This window comes from Labrus mixtus, chromosome 11 (assembly GCF_963584025.1).
Source record: "Labrus mixtus chromosome 11, fLabMix1.1, whole genome shotgun sequence".
NCBI classification, from domain to species: domain Eukaryota; kingdom Metazoa; phylum Chordata; class Actinopteri; order Labriformes; family Labridae; genus Labrus; species Labrus mixtus.
Genome location: NC_083622.1, coordinates 17838286 through 17852183, shown reverse-complemented (window position 1 = coordinate 17852183; position 13898 = coordinate 17838286). Strand labels below are relative to the sequence as shown.

General features: G+C 40.1%; 2 protein-coding genes across 3 annotated transcripts; both read left to right on the top strand.

Annotated features, from left to right (window-relative positions):
- The first annotated feature begins 2089 nt into the window (after positions 1-2089).
- Positions 2090-8544, top strand: dap3 (death associated protein 3). The gene is made up of 13 exons (XM_061050492.1): positions 2090-2311; positions 2462-2503; positions 2889-3002; positions 3093-3194; positions 3298-3406; positions 3507-3599; positions 3689-3819; positions 4444-4524; positions 5678-5842; positions 5927-5986; positions 6084-6173; positions 7096-7213; positions 7313-8544. Exons 2-13 carry the CDS (start codon positions 2465-2467, stop codon positions 7396-7398), a joined length of 1188 nt encoding a protein of 395 aa, XP_060906475.1. The 5' UTR covers positions 2090-2311; positions 2462-2464; the 3' UTR covers positions 7399-8544.
- On the top strand, positions 8400-13846 carry gba1 (glucosylceramidase beta 1). Of its 2 annotated transcripts, none has more exons than XM_061050489.1 (12): positions 8400-8544; positions 8717-8794; positions 8944-9135; positions 9237-9383; positions 10461-10594; positions 10690-10862; positions 10963-11052; positions 11129-11276; positions 11619-11843; positions 12291-12454; positions 13125-13241; positions 13313-13846. In XM_061050489.1, exons 2-12 carry the CDS (start codon positions 8722-8724, stop codon positions 13428-13430), a joined length of 1581 nt encoding a protein of 526 aa, XP_060906472.1. In that variant the 5' UTR covers positions 8400-8544; positions 8717-8721; the 3' UTR covers positions 13431-13846. The 2 variants fall into 2 exon arrangements, with proteins under 2 accessions (XP_060906472.1, XP_060906473.1); XM_061050490.1 differs by having other exon boundaries at positions 8486-8621.
- The last annotated feature ends 52 nt before the right edge of the window (positions 13847-13898 follow it).

The following is a 13898-nucleotide window of genomic DNA, read 5'->3' as shown; positions in this document are numbered from 1 at the left end:
TGCAATTGCGTGGCCATTTTCATGTGGCCAGAGGAGGAGATAAAACGGTGAACACAGCACAGGATCTCATTGCGGTTCATAATAGCCGATTGGGGAGGGCGATTTAGACGTTTAATAAAATGGCGACGACTTGGCTGAAGTTAGCTGCTGTGAAGGATTTGGGGGAGCTTCTCAAAAGTTGTGACTCTTCCTGTAATGCGGGACTCAGTTTACAATATTGTGGGAGGAAGGTACAGGCATGGTGGGCAAAAGACTTGTCAAGAAGTTAATATAAAATAGCTTCTTATCATAGGCTAAGGTTACAGAAAATACTGATCCACAACTTAAACCAATGATATATCATTAAGATCATATTATTGTATTCCTGGCTTTTTTATAGTGATATGCCCAGATGATACAAAAGCTTATAGGCTATAACATCAAAGTAAAAATAGTAGCCTAATAAGGATGTTTTTTTTTTTAAATAAACGATACTGGTCAGGGGCGTGTCCAGACGTTTCTGACTGGGTGGACAAACTGGGGCATTGACTAATGTAAGGATGCACAAAGTATGTTTGCACACTGCACATACACATAAATAAAGTGCATTAACTTACCATTTCTGTTTCTACTATTCCGATCTACTATTATCATCATACAGATGTCATGTTTTTTTTTACTATTTTTACTTTACAAAGTAACACAACCGAGTGGTGACATATTCTCTTCCCTTAGTTGTACACAAATCAAAAAGTCATAATTAAACTAACTGACTAAATGAGATATTCCTGATTAAAATGCTAATCTTCTAACAGTCTGTTGTCACAGCTCAATATTTAAGCCACCCCTCTGACAAGCCCTTGATTATTAGTTGTTCTTTTTTTCTATTCATCTCATCTTATAAGTTGTAACAGTGCTACCATCACATGTCCATACACAGGGCAGAATAAATACATTTGGGACCCTGGCACAAGAATAAGCTTTTGGGCCCCTACTGGCCCCCTTGTTTCTCCTGCCGCCCCGTGTTCACTGTAACATCCAATTAGCTAAAGTGTTCATGTTGGGTACAAATGAAATTTAGCTCTACCTTGTAAAAGCAACAACAGTAAATCTTGCCAAGGATTTTTGCATGTCCACCTGTCCAATATCAGATGAAAGGGGTTTATATAAAACAGAGTCTCTAAAGGTTTGTTGTTGCATATTCAGGAGACAAATTGGAAATTAATTTAAACAGGATCAACCAAATTACACTTTTTAAGCCTGGAATGACTGTGACTAGTTTTTATTTATTTTGTAAATAAAGGTAATACTAGTACTTCACACAGTACATAGTGTGAAGTATTGTGTGTATATTAGTTTGAGGTGTTTTAATACATATTTTGTGCAAATATGCACCATGGGATCCGAGAAATCCTTTAAGAGCATCACCATGTTTATGATCCAGTAAATTTGTTGTGACAATAAGTCCAACATTTTGCATTAAATCCTTTCTGGGTAAGCACAACAGACTTAATGACCAGACTACCAAAATGTAAAGTATATACACCAAAAATAATACCTGTAATAAAAGAGAGACAAATATTTATAAATCCATTCCAAAGAGAAATATTAAAAAGCAAAGTGAGGCGGAATAGATTCAAAAGAAGTAAACACAAGTACTGTATGTACAGTGGAGTAAATAGACCAGCTAAATGGGCCTCTGAAAATGACTTGTGCAACAAAATGAGTATACTGACATTTTAAGATATAAAATGAGCTTAGTACATGTTGAAGAAATATATGAGAATTTCTCTTCAAGGTAAGTCCAGGTAAGTAGACTGTTGCTTTTTTTTAAACCTAGCTTACTTAGCTTTGCTTTATTTTTTTGAAAAATATATGCACTTTCTAAGTTTATAAAAGCACTTTTTCAGTTGTTTATGACTGAAAAAACTTTACAGTGTGTTACAGCTGTTCAACTGTATTCATAGTTGCTGCAGATACAATGTGTCAAAATCGTAATACTTACAGTCTCTGGTCAAAATCTGAAAAGGTATCATTTTTGCCCTGTTGTTGTGGCCTGGCTCGTGTGATGTCACCTCATAGGCTCCAAAGCCTTGTGATGAAGTGACGTCACTTCCTGCTCTGCGCTGCATGATGGCGATGTCCATGACAGATCTGGCACATTGACTTCGTCCGGAGGGTTTTTTTTTTTTTTACGGTAGCCACTTTGAAAACTTCTCCGGAGACGTGTGTTTGCAAATGAACCACTAACGTGAAATCCTCGTCAGTGGATATTAAATGAGGTAAACAGCGGGTGAACAGCTTTATTTTCTCCCTTAGCTCGACATTGCTAGTAAGTTACGTTACTGCAATATGCCTCTGCTAGCAGTTAGCTTAGTGTTTATGCAAGGTTACAGGACTCTTGTGGCTACATAATGTGCATGTTACTGGGCACTTACAATCCCTGAAATACAACTAATTGAATTCGTCTTCCTTTCTTCAGATAATGGCGCTTCACAGACTGTCCTTCAGACTACGGCAGACGGTAGGATCAGTTTAAATAAGGCTACAGATACTGAACACTATATGAACAAAAAAACCCGAAAAATACATTGTTGTGTTGGTTTTTTTTTGCAGTAGGTTAATAAAAATAACTACCTTTTAACTTTAATCCTTTACAGGAATTGGTGAAATAAATATCCAGGGATGAGATAGCCTGTAATGATATGTTTGTACATGTCAAAGTAATCTACTCTATTGTAATATTTAATATTATGTTTGAAATGTTTGCATATTATGCAACTCTATTTGAAGAAGACAAAAGTGTATATAAATTCCAGAGTTGTAAACTTTGCATGTGTGACCCTGTCTTAGGGTTAAAGTGAATAAAAAAAAAACACATGAAACATCTCTAGATTCAACTTTTGCAGGTAACACATGTTAGGTCCCTTCATACCAGTGGATGTGGGCAGCAGCAGGAGGCTTTGGCTGCAGAGTCAGAACCAGAGCCCTTCTCAGTTTTTAGAACACAAGAGAACGAGCCGGTGAGCAAATATTCTTGTCTCGCTTCGTAGTAGTGGTATAAACATATTGTGTGATCTAAGGCTATGAGCTCAGTGTTTGTGTTTCGGCAGGCATGTCAGTCCGGGAATCAGATTGGACAGTATTACACTCTGCCATCTGCACACATCCGCACTCTGTTCCCTCATGGCCTCCCTCGGCGCTATCAACAACAGGTCAGTGCTTATGCTATTGTTTTAAATGCGCTTTATTTGAACTTGTTGATAATTATTTTTGAGTGTGTTTATTCCATTGAAGTATTCAAATGTCCGATTTCAGGTGAAGACGTTTAATGAAGCCTGTGTGATGGTGAGGCAGCCTGCTCTTGAGGTCATTGACTACCTGAAGAAAACAGACATCAGCAAACCCCCTGTGCGATATGTTTTCTGTATCCTTTTGAACACACACTTACAAACACACAAAGACAGACTAACTCTTCTTTCGATGCTTCTGAATAATCCCGTCGTCAACCTTAACAAGTGGCTCAGATGGGTTAAAGGGCAGTGGGAAGACAATGTCTCTCTGTCACACCGTCCACTTCTGCTACACACAGGGATGGCTGGTCCTTCATATTCCGGATGGTGAGACAAATGAACTGAGTGATCGACTAACAGCTGAACCTACAGGAGTACAGAAAGAGCTAATTTCTTGTCGGTGTTTTATGATACAGCTCATGTCTGGGTGAAGAACTGCAAAGAGCTGCTGCCCTCGTCTTTTAACTCATCTCGCTTTGATCAGCCGTTACAAGCCACCGAATGGTTACGCAACTTCAGAACCACCAATGAGCCCTTTCTGTCAAAGGTAAAGAGAAGTATACAATGTACCTACAAACTGTATTTACATTTTCTACTATTTTATCATTTTAACTTTCAACTTCAAAATCCATTCAAACCAGGTTAGAGAGACGTTACGTGTTTCTCCCATTAGTAAGGAGCACGTTAAAGTTTTGTTTGTGTCTTCACTGTGCTCACATGCTGATGCAAAATCAACCAAACCCCTCTGTTAGGCAAAGTGGAACCACTGTAGGAGGAGTATACACAGTGTTTATAAACATTTTACACTAACAGTTAAAGTCAATGGGAAAGGAGTAATTTAATCCCTCAGACACTGCTCCACAGCAGGTAAATAGAATAAATGTAACATCTCAATAAAAACAATGTATTGTATGCTGTAGAATATGGTGAGTGTTAACATTTGATTGCTGTGCATTTGTTTACATTGGGTTTTTGTTAAAAAAGCAAATGAATAGCTCTAATAAACAGTCTGATTTTGTCTAAAGAATGTTCTCTAACATATTGATGAACAATGCCATTCATGTCAATGTAAAGCCCCCATTAAACAGACCAAAGTGTAGGAAATGAACATGGTCTATGAAACTGTCTTTGACACTGCGCACTTCATGCGACTGTGCCGTTTCTCTCCCAGATTAAGACGAAACAGCGCTATGTGTGGACGAAGAGAGAGTTCACTGAGGAGGGAAGCTTGCTAGCAGAGCTGGTGGATCAGGTTAGTCTTTGTTTGGATATCCTGCCCTTACCTTACCGAAAATGTTTTTATTTATCCTCATAGTGGATGTGAGTTATTTCACTCTCCCAAGACGTTTTTATTCCTATCTGTTACCCTTTATCATCTTCTGTCCTACAGACTTCTACCAGGAGTCTTTACATTTTCCTTCTTACATTCTTACCTGGCCTGTGTTTATTGATCTCTAGCCATGAGACTAACATGGTAGTGGATCCACACATTATTTGTAGACCATACTTTCTGACAAATGCAGAAAAGATCCAATGCTTTATGAACAGCCTTTAAATGCTTCATCTCTTCTTATCAGCATTCTCACTCATATCTTTCACTGCACCATTTTCTATATAATTATCCAAATATTTGAGACTCAAGAACTGCCTGATTTTGTCAGACTTGTCATTCAAACTAACTTTTGGTCACTGTTTGAGGTACAGGTCAAGGCTATTATTAGGTCTGATAGGCTTTGAAAGCAAATTAACAGAGACATAATTCAGGAATTAAGGTCAAGTGTCTTTTAACGACACATGGTTGAGAAATGAAACGTAAGTCGTAGTCACTTCATACTTTACATACAAAGAGAAAAATAAATGTTTGAACCTCTCGCTGAGGCATCTTTATTGAAATCTTAGATGGCAACAGGCTTAAATTTAAGAATGGAGCATGTTAGCCTGACACTAGACCACAATTTAGCAGCTCAGTTAGATTTTGTAGTACAAAAATTTAACATGCCTCATTTCCAGACTAGTGATTGACAGTTTAAAGGGAAAACATAGAATCTTAGAAATGTTTATTTTCTTGTTTTATTCGCCCATCTTTATCCTCTGTCATAACTCGGGGGGCCTGCTCCCCATAACTGAGGACCTGGCTAATTTCATACTTTCAGATTATTTACATTTTCAGACTTATCGTCATGTGCTCCAGTCAACCTGACTCAAGTTAATTTAATTGAGTCAATAATTTTTTTTCAAACGGCTCCATCTGGAGCAACTGAAGGCTTTATACAACTTCATATCACATGTACTGCAGTACTCTCCAGGACTCTGTTCCGGACTTTGTAGCATAAAGTCAAGTGGAGTTCCTCTTTCACTGTGTTGGATATTGTCTTCGGGCTTATGTTGGTGTTTCTCTGCTGCAGGGCATATCTCGTGTGAAGAGCAGCAGTGATGTTGTGGGGGCGGTGATGAAGGAGCTGAGGCTGCAGAGCGGGCAGCCGGAGTCAGACTTCCGCCTGGCTGTGGCTGTGGACGGTGTCAATGCCCTGTGGGGAAGATCCACTATCAAAAAGGAGGATAAGAGTGCTGTAAGGAAACACATTGACAGTTCTTTAATAATCATCTAAATCTACATTTAGTAACACTAATATTTCTCCCTTTGTGTCCAACAGGTGGATCCTGAAGAGCTCACTTTAGTCTATAACCTGAGGAAAATGATGAAAAACGACTGGGTGAGCAGGAAACACTCAAGGCGATAACTTAAAGCTTTATGAGAATATTTCCTTTTTTTTCTTTTTTTTCCCCAATAACATTCACTCTCTGTCTCAGACCGGAGGCGCCATCATCACAACTCTGGCTCAGACGGGGTCTCTCTACACTTCAAGATCTGAATATTTGCCTCAAGAGCTGCTGGGAGAGGTCAGAAGTCGTCTTTTTGTACTTAATAATCTGAAGCAAAGCTTTCCCTCGAGCTTTGACAACGGATTACCCTTTTCCGTCTTTATTTGAACCCTGTTCTGTTAGTCAGGAAACTGCAAACCTGCCCTTGAGACAAGACATCAGTTTATTCTCAGCATCTCGACATCAACAAAACAGCCAGTTACATCCAGTGTATTACAAGTGTACAGATTATGTGTGGCATTTATCAACAAAGGACGACTCACAGCCTTTGTTTTGTGCATAATTGCTTTCGCTCTGTGCTAAGCTGGCTGTTTAACACACAAGCAAAGTGTTTGGAGAGCAGCAACCTAACACCATTCAATCCTTCAATGTGTCCATTCTGCTTCCATTCTGTCTCTTCTGTTCATGTAGTTTATGCCTGAAGCTGTACCTGTTAGGAGCATTACACCTTGAGATTGTGTCGCCGTAGTAATATTTTTAGTGGTTGTATTTATCTGATGTCTGCATGTCAAAAGATCCATTTCCTTATGGAACCAATCAATCTTTCATCTTCATTCTGCCATTTTTACAAACATAGACAACAATCGAACTTAAAGTTGGGTTGTTCATCGCCCTTAAAAACTGTTAATTATACTAAACATATGGACTCAAGCTTCTCTAATATATCAGTAATATTACGCATGTTTCCAGCCCTTGCTACATATAAATGAATATTTGTATTCATAAGAACAGTACTAAAGCGATGGACAATTACTGTTGGTTCTGTAATGGTCCATAGTGATGCTATGAAAGTCTGTATTGTTTGGATTAATCTATTCAGTTAGTCAGTACAACTAAATGTTGGTTATCCATGTTGTGATATTTTCATGTATGAAAAGGCTACCTGAATACGTTTTTGGTGTCAAATATGTTGAATTCTTTCTGTCCTTTCATTCATCAGACGGGGTTTGACAACATGGACCCGTTCATCCCGGTGTCAGTGCCCAACTACAGCGAGAAAGAGTTTGAAAGCTGTTACCTCTATTACATGGACCGCCACTGGCTACAGCATCCACAGAGTAAGTGATAAGACTCTGGATGCTTTGCTTTCTAAAACCACATACAAGTATATGAAGTTTGTGATTTAATTGACTACAACTGGTTTTCTTTCTCATCAGGCCACACAGAGGAAGGAAAGAAAGAAATCATCTTTTTGAGCAACAGAAATCCGTCAATGTTGGACAGAGTTTGTGCCTCCCTCTGAAGTTCTGAAGAGATATAAACCACAACCATGAATATCAGTGTCTCAGAAATAAACATACAAGTGTCCACGTCTATAATATATGTGTCCTTCTGTAAATTATGATGCATGTGTGTAACTTTGATAATAAAATAATACAGTTTAAAGCAAGTTTTGTTTTTTTATATTTTGTTTTTCTTAAATTCAACATGTTTGTAGTTTTAAGTAACTTTCACTTAGTTTAAGAGGAGCTGCTTTGTTACAAGACTAAATGACTGTGGCTCAGTTAGTACAGTCGGTTGTCTCTCAACCGGAAGGTTGGGGATTCGATCCCCGGCTCCTGCAGTCAATGTGTCCTTGACATGTGTGATGTGTCCTTGGGCGAGACACTTAACCCCAAGTAGCTCCCGCTGCTCCAGCGGCAGTGTATGAATGTGTATGTATGGGTAAGTTAATGCTGATGGTCACTGTACATAGCAGCCTCTGCCATGAGAGTGTGAATGGGTAGGTGTGACCTTTGGTGTAAAAGTGCTTTGAGTAGTCGGAAGACTAGAAAAGCTATACATGCTATAGGCCTTTTACAATTTTCCATAGTCTGCTATTAGAATCTGAAAATGATCTTTGTGAATTAAATCATTTCTGCCACATAATAGCTAACTAAATGTACAATTCAATTATATGCCATGTACTTGTAACCATTACATTTTCGGAATTTATAAAAAAGGAAATTGATGCAGAAACAGTAATTTGGTCTTACAAGTATTAAATACAAGTTTTATTTGGATAAAGCTATAAAAACTTGTTCAAATATATATGATATAATTTCTCTATATTTCCCAAATCATGAATAAAATATTGCTGTTAACTTCTGTTATGCTTTTCAAACATCTGGAAGCACATGTAACACAGTAACCTTAATTGAGCTCAGAGGTCCCCCTCCTTTCCTTACAGCACCGGGATACAGCACCACCTGGCGATTGGTCAGAATATTACATGCGTGTTCACGTGATAGTTGGATGTAGTCACATGACACATACAAAAGTCTCATTCGCTCGTCAAAACATCAGTGGGCTTAAACGGCGGAGTTGATAAAGTCAAGGTGACGATCAGTTGTGATTTTATTTTATTACCTTACAGGACATGACAGAGTTTGTATCCGGATCCTGTAAGGTGAGATAATCTCCTGTGCAGTCCTCAAAATGACATGACAATAAAATGTGTGTGAGTCAGCGAATTGACAGGAGCAGGTGGGTCATTGTTCAGGTTAATTTTGCTTCCTGACACTTACTTTAAACGGGGTTTTTTAATCCAATTTTAAACGCTGGATCTTCTGTGTCTCCAGATAAAATGGCGCTGTCGTTGCCATTATATTTACTTTTGGCCTTTGTTGTCCTCATTGCAGAAGTGACCATCTCATCAGGTAACACAACATTCAAGAAAACAGCTGAATTCATTCGCGGTTGTTCATGTTTCGTGTCCTCTGTTGTTACTTGCATGGATGTGAATCGTAAATCCTCACATAGTAAAGTAAAATTCACGTTTCTTTGACTTTTTTTTTTCTTCTTCCAGGAAGTAATGAATGTGTTGCCAGGAAGTTTGGCCATGACTCTGTTGTGTGTGAGTGTAATTCCACATACTGTGACAGTGTTGGGTCAGTCCCTTTGCCTCCTCCGGGTCAGTACTCCTCCTACCTGAGCAGCATGGCGGGCAGCAGACTGGAGGCAGCGCAGGGTCTGGTCCAGGTGAACAGCACAGGGACAGGTGAGTGATGATGAGACTTCATTGTGAATGCCTGTGGTAATCGAGCAGGTGAGGTGGAGCATCTCTCTTTTTTTTTTTTGTTATTTTGTTTTTGCTTTCAGGTCTCAGGTTGACTATCGTTCCCTACCAGAAGTACCAGAGGATCAGGGGATTTGGTGGAGCTATGACGGACGCGGCAGCCATCAACATCCTGTCTCTGTCCGCTGGTGCACAGGATCAGCTGCTCAGACAGTACTTCTCACCTGAAGGTACACTGCATGTGGACACCTGTAACCACTAAAAAAAAAAAGCTAAGGCCAATCCTCTGTGGGAACACAGGGTTATAGATCAGATACATGTTTTAATCCTGCATGGTTAATGTTAACACAAAGCAGAAGAAGTGTTTTTCACATAGCAATGATTCTCTTGCTCTAATATATGAAAAATACATCCTCACATTCTGCACGAGGCGTCTGTCCAGATTAGTTTCACTCATCGGAAAGGATCCACATTCGAGGCGCCAATAGCGTAGTGGTTGGTGCACGCGCCCCATATGCAGAGGCTGACGTCCTCCAGGCGGGTGGCCAAGGTTCGAATCCGACCGGTGGCTCCTTTCCTGCACTCTCTGTCACCCAGATTTCTGACTCTATCCACTGACCTAAATCAAGGCATAAAAAGCCCCAAAAATTCAATAACCCTTTGGGAGAGGATCCACATTGTCTAGCACCACTCACAATAAATACAAATATATTTTATATATATATATACACATATATTTTCCTTAAATGATACAGTATATAAACATCATGGTATTGCCAAGTGTATGTGGAGTCAAACTGTAATATCTCATTCTGTTGACCACATTACTCTAACATTCCCTACTTAGCATATCTACTATATCTATACTTAAGTTGATATATATTACATTGAATTTGACTTGTTAACAGTTTTATGGACATGTTGGGTGTTAATGAATACATAATAACAAGTTATGCATACATTTATATCGTCTTAAAGGTACAGCATAGTGGCTCAGACTATTTCAATAGTTCATTTATAAATCATGTATATGAGAGGGGTTAAAGTGACCTGAGTCAATGAACAAATACATTGACTAGAGGTAATCATTTTAATATTAGTAATTCAAAAAACACATTATCATTAGAAACATGTTTTTGTGATGGGCTGCTTTTTGGTCTGCCATGTGATTATAGCAACAAGAGCATAAGCATACAGAAATAAAAGATGTAATGATGCCCCAAATTCACAGACCAGGCCCAGGTAGAATCTTAATGATACTGAATCGTCAGCCAGCCTCAGTTGCTTTTGGCACTCTGTCTCTGCAGGTATTGGCTACAATGTGGTGCGCGTTCCCATAGCAAGCTGTGACTTCTCCACCCGTCTATACACGTATGCCGATACTCCTGGAGACTACAACCTGGATAATTTCACCCTGTCCCCCGAGGATGTAAAGATGAAGGTCTATCATTTTCCCCGCTCTCCCACATATTAATGCACACCATTTCATCCTCATAATCTCTCCTCCTCCTCCTCACCATCTTCCTCCTCCCTCAGATCCCTCTCCTGCAGCGTGCTCAGGCCTTGTCACCTCGCCCCTTGTCTCTGCTTGCGAGTGCCTGGAGTGCCCCCGCCTGGTTGAAAACTAACGGTGCACTCATAGGAAAAGGATCCCTGAAGGGCCAGCCTGGGGGCAAAGAGTACAAAACCTGGGCTCAGTATTATATCAGGTGACACATGGGGTCTCATCTGAGTGTGATGTCACATGTTGGTAATACTCGATAAGAAGAAAAACATATTTTGTAGGTAACCTTTTTCATTTTCTCTTAGGTTCCTTGATGAATATGCTAAATATAACTTGACCTTCTGGGCTCTGACCACAGGGAATGAGCCCACTGCAGGAGAGATGACCCACTACAGGTACGTCGTTTTACACACAAAAAGAGTGTCACGGCCACTTAGTTTCACAGCACGCTGAGAAATATGTTTACGGCAGTTTCCAGGCTCTAGGCTTCACTCCTGAGGAGCAGAGGGACTGGGTGGCTCTGGACCTGGGCCCTGCTCTGCACACTTCGTCTCATCCTCACACACACGTCCTCATACTGGATGACAACCGCCTGCTGCTGCCGCACTGGGCCAAAGTGGTGAGTCCAAGGACAGAGAAAGAGAGGGAAAGTCATGGTGCACTTTGAATTAACTCAGGCTACACTGATGTCAAGACTAGAAATGAGATATTAAATCAGTGTAGGACATAAATAGATAAACCACACATAGATATACAGTATAATGTCAGACTGGTATCTGAGATAGAATAAAAATGATTCATCCTGAAAAGAAAACACTGAGTTTATTGGTTTGTGTGGTCTCTTGACATCCTTAAATAGGACATCAAATGTTTTTTTTTTACCAACATTTCTGCCCACAGAAAGCTTGAGAGGATGTTTGAGGCCAGTGATTATAAACATTTTTTCCCCTTGTACCTCCAGGTGTTAAATGATATTCATGCAGGAAAGTACATTCATGGTGTTGCAGTTCACTGGTACATGGACAGTCTGGTCCCAGCTGAGATAAGCCTGGGAGTCACACATCACCTGTACCCAGAGTATTACCTGTTCGGCACAGAGGCGTGCTCGGGCTGGAACCCTCTCGACAGAGGGGTGAAGCTGGGTAGCTGGGACCGAGCTGAACAGTACGCACACGACATTATAGAGGTGAGATCGTCTTTGCTTATGCATCATGGGCTGTACCTGTTCAGTCACATCCACCGTAACAGATGTGAGATATGACAGGCTGTCCCTGTAAGGTGAAACACCTCCCTCCATGCTGCAGTGCAGGTTTGGAAGTCGCACTCTGCTGCACAAACCGCCTGCAGGCCATCAAAGCAAGCTGGAACTGGTGTTTAGTTTCTTCTGTCTTCACCCTCTCTCAAAGGAAACTAGACTCCCTCCTTTCTATCCATTTTGCATGGGCGCATTCAGACGCTAGACATATTGAGAATCAGGAGGGATTTGTTTATGTAGATGTGTTGTTTTTGTGACATTTAAATAAAACCGCCGGCATCAGTCCAAAGAATTCATTTAGAGAAAACAACACCTCTGACAACAAAGCTGCAGACTTGACGCTGACCTGTGGGTGTTTTTTTTTTTTCTTCATGGCAGGACTTAAATCATTATGTGGTGGGTTGGACTGACTGGAACTTGGCGTTGGACCAGACTGGTGGGCCAAACTGGGTGAAAAACTTTGTAGACAGCCCTGTTATAGTGGATTCAAAACGTGATGTTTTCTACAAGCAGCCCAGCTTCTATAGCATGGCCCACTTCAGGTAAAAAAAAAAAAACAACATCTGGGTCTTCTTTGAACTCTTTGCCCAAACCTAATCTTCACCCTAAAACCTCAACACTGAACCCTCACAATGCCAACAGGTGTGTGAGTCTGTGAGGGCTTGAGATGGTATAAAGTGCGGAATGGGACACACTTCTATTACAGATTTCCTTGGAACTAGATGGGCCATTCCACAATAAGTCACATAGCTGATCTCCACAATGTATTTGTGTCTTACATTATGGTGTTTGTACATTAAAGTAAACTATCAGAAGTCAGAAAAGCCTTTAATTTAAATCCTTATTTACATTATTGGGGCTACAAATAACCATAAGATTGATTAATTATATTAAATCGTTTTTGGTTTTCCCTTCACATCCATTCATGCTTTGATTATATTACCAGCATTTGTTGAGAATTAGCAGGGGGGGCTGAAAAATCCCATCCTTCACCTCAAGATAAAAATGAACTCTGGCCCCCCGGGAAGTCTGAAGAACGACAGACTCACAGAAAGTGCGTACCTTGGCGTTGCTAAATCCACATCAGAGTCCTCAGTGGCTTGAGGACTCTCACACTTACTGGGAAAATGCCTTAACGTCAGCTAGTCTTTGAGTGTGGAGATTGGGCAGTTGGATCTTTTAAATCACTTTTCAAATCACTTTTTCACACAGTAAGTTCCTGTGGGAGGGGTCTCAGAGAGTGGGCGTGTCCACCAGTGAAGAAACCCACCTGGAATATTCTGCCTTCATCAGACAAGATGGCTCAGTAGTGCTCATCGTACTCAACAGGTACAAAAAGTGAAATTTGTTATTGTGGGCAGTAGAATAAAGTTTATTAAACTGGTTTCTGTGTTTTATAGGTCATCATCGGTGATCAGGTTTGAAGTTTGGGATCCAGCTGTAGGCTACATACCCTCCATTGCTCCGGCTCATTCAGTGCTCACACTCACCTGGACTGGAACACACACTGATCAGTAATACGAGTCCATGACACAATAAGTATGCATGTCAAGCTGGAAGCTTCCCACCACCCAAGAAATGATTATCTTGAGTACGAGGTTGGTGCCAAACCACTCATGCATATTTTCATATTTGGCACAAGATTACTTTTGTCTGGCTTTTCTGCACAGCTTCAGTGATTTCATTTGTAAATTAACCTTGACAAACCAGAAGTAACCTCATTTATGTGAGTAATAAAACAATTGCACTGATTTTTTTTATTAAGGAAAGGTACTTGAATGTAGCAGTTCACCTAAAGGGGAACTGGTGCCTTGAGTTGCAGTTAAAAGATGCTTTAAGTGTCCTACAAAGAATCAGTAATGTACAGATTTTGTTAATGACTTCTGTTGCTATTTAATCTTTGGATTTTAAATAAAGCATAACATTTTAACGTTTTCAATGTCAATCTCCTGTTTTAAATGATCTATGTCCAGAGTAGATTGTGGT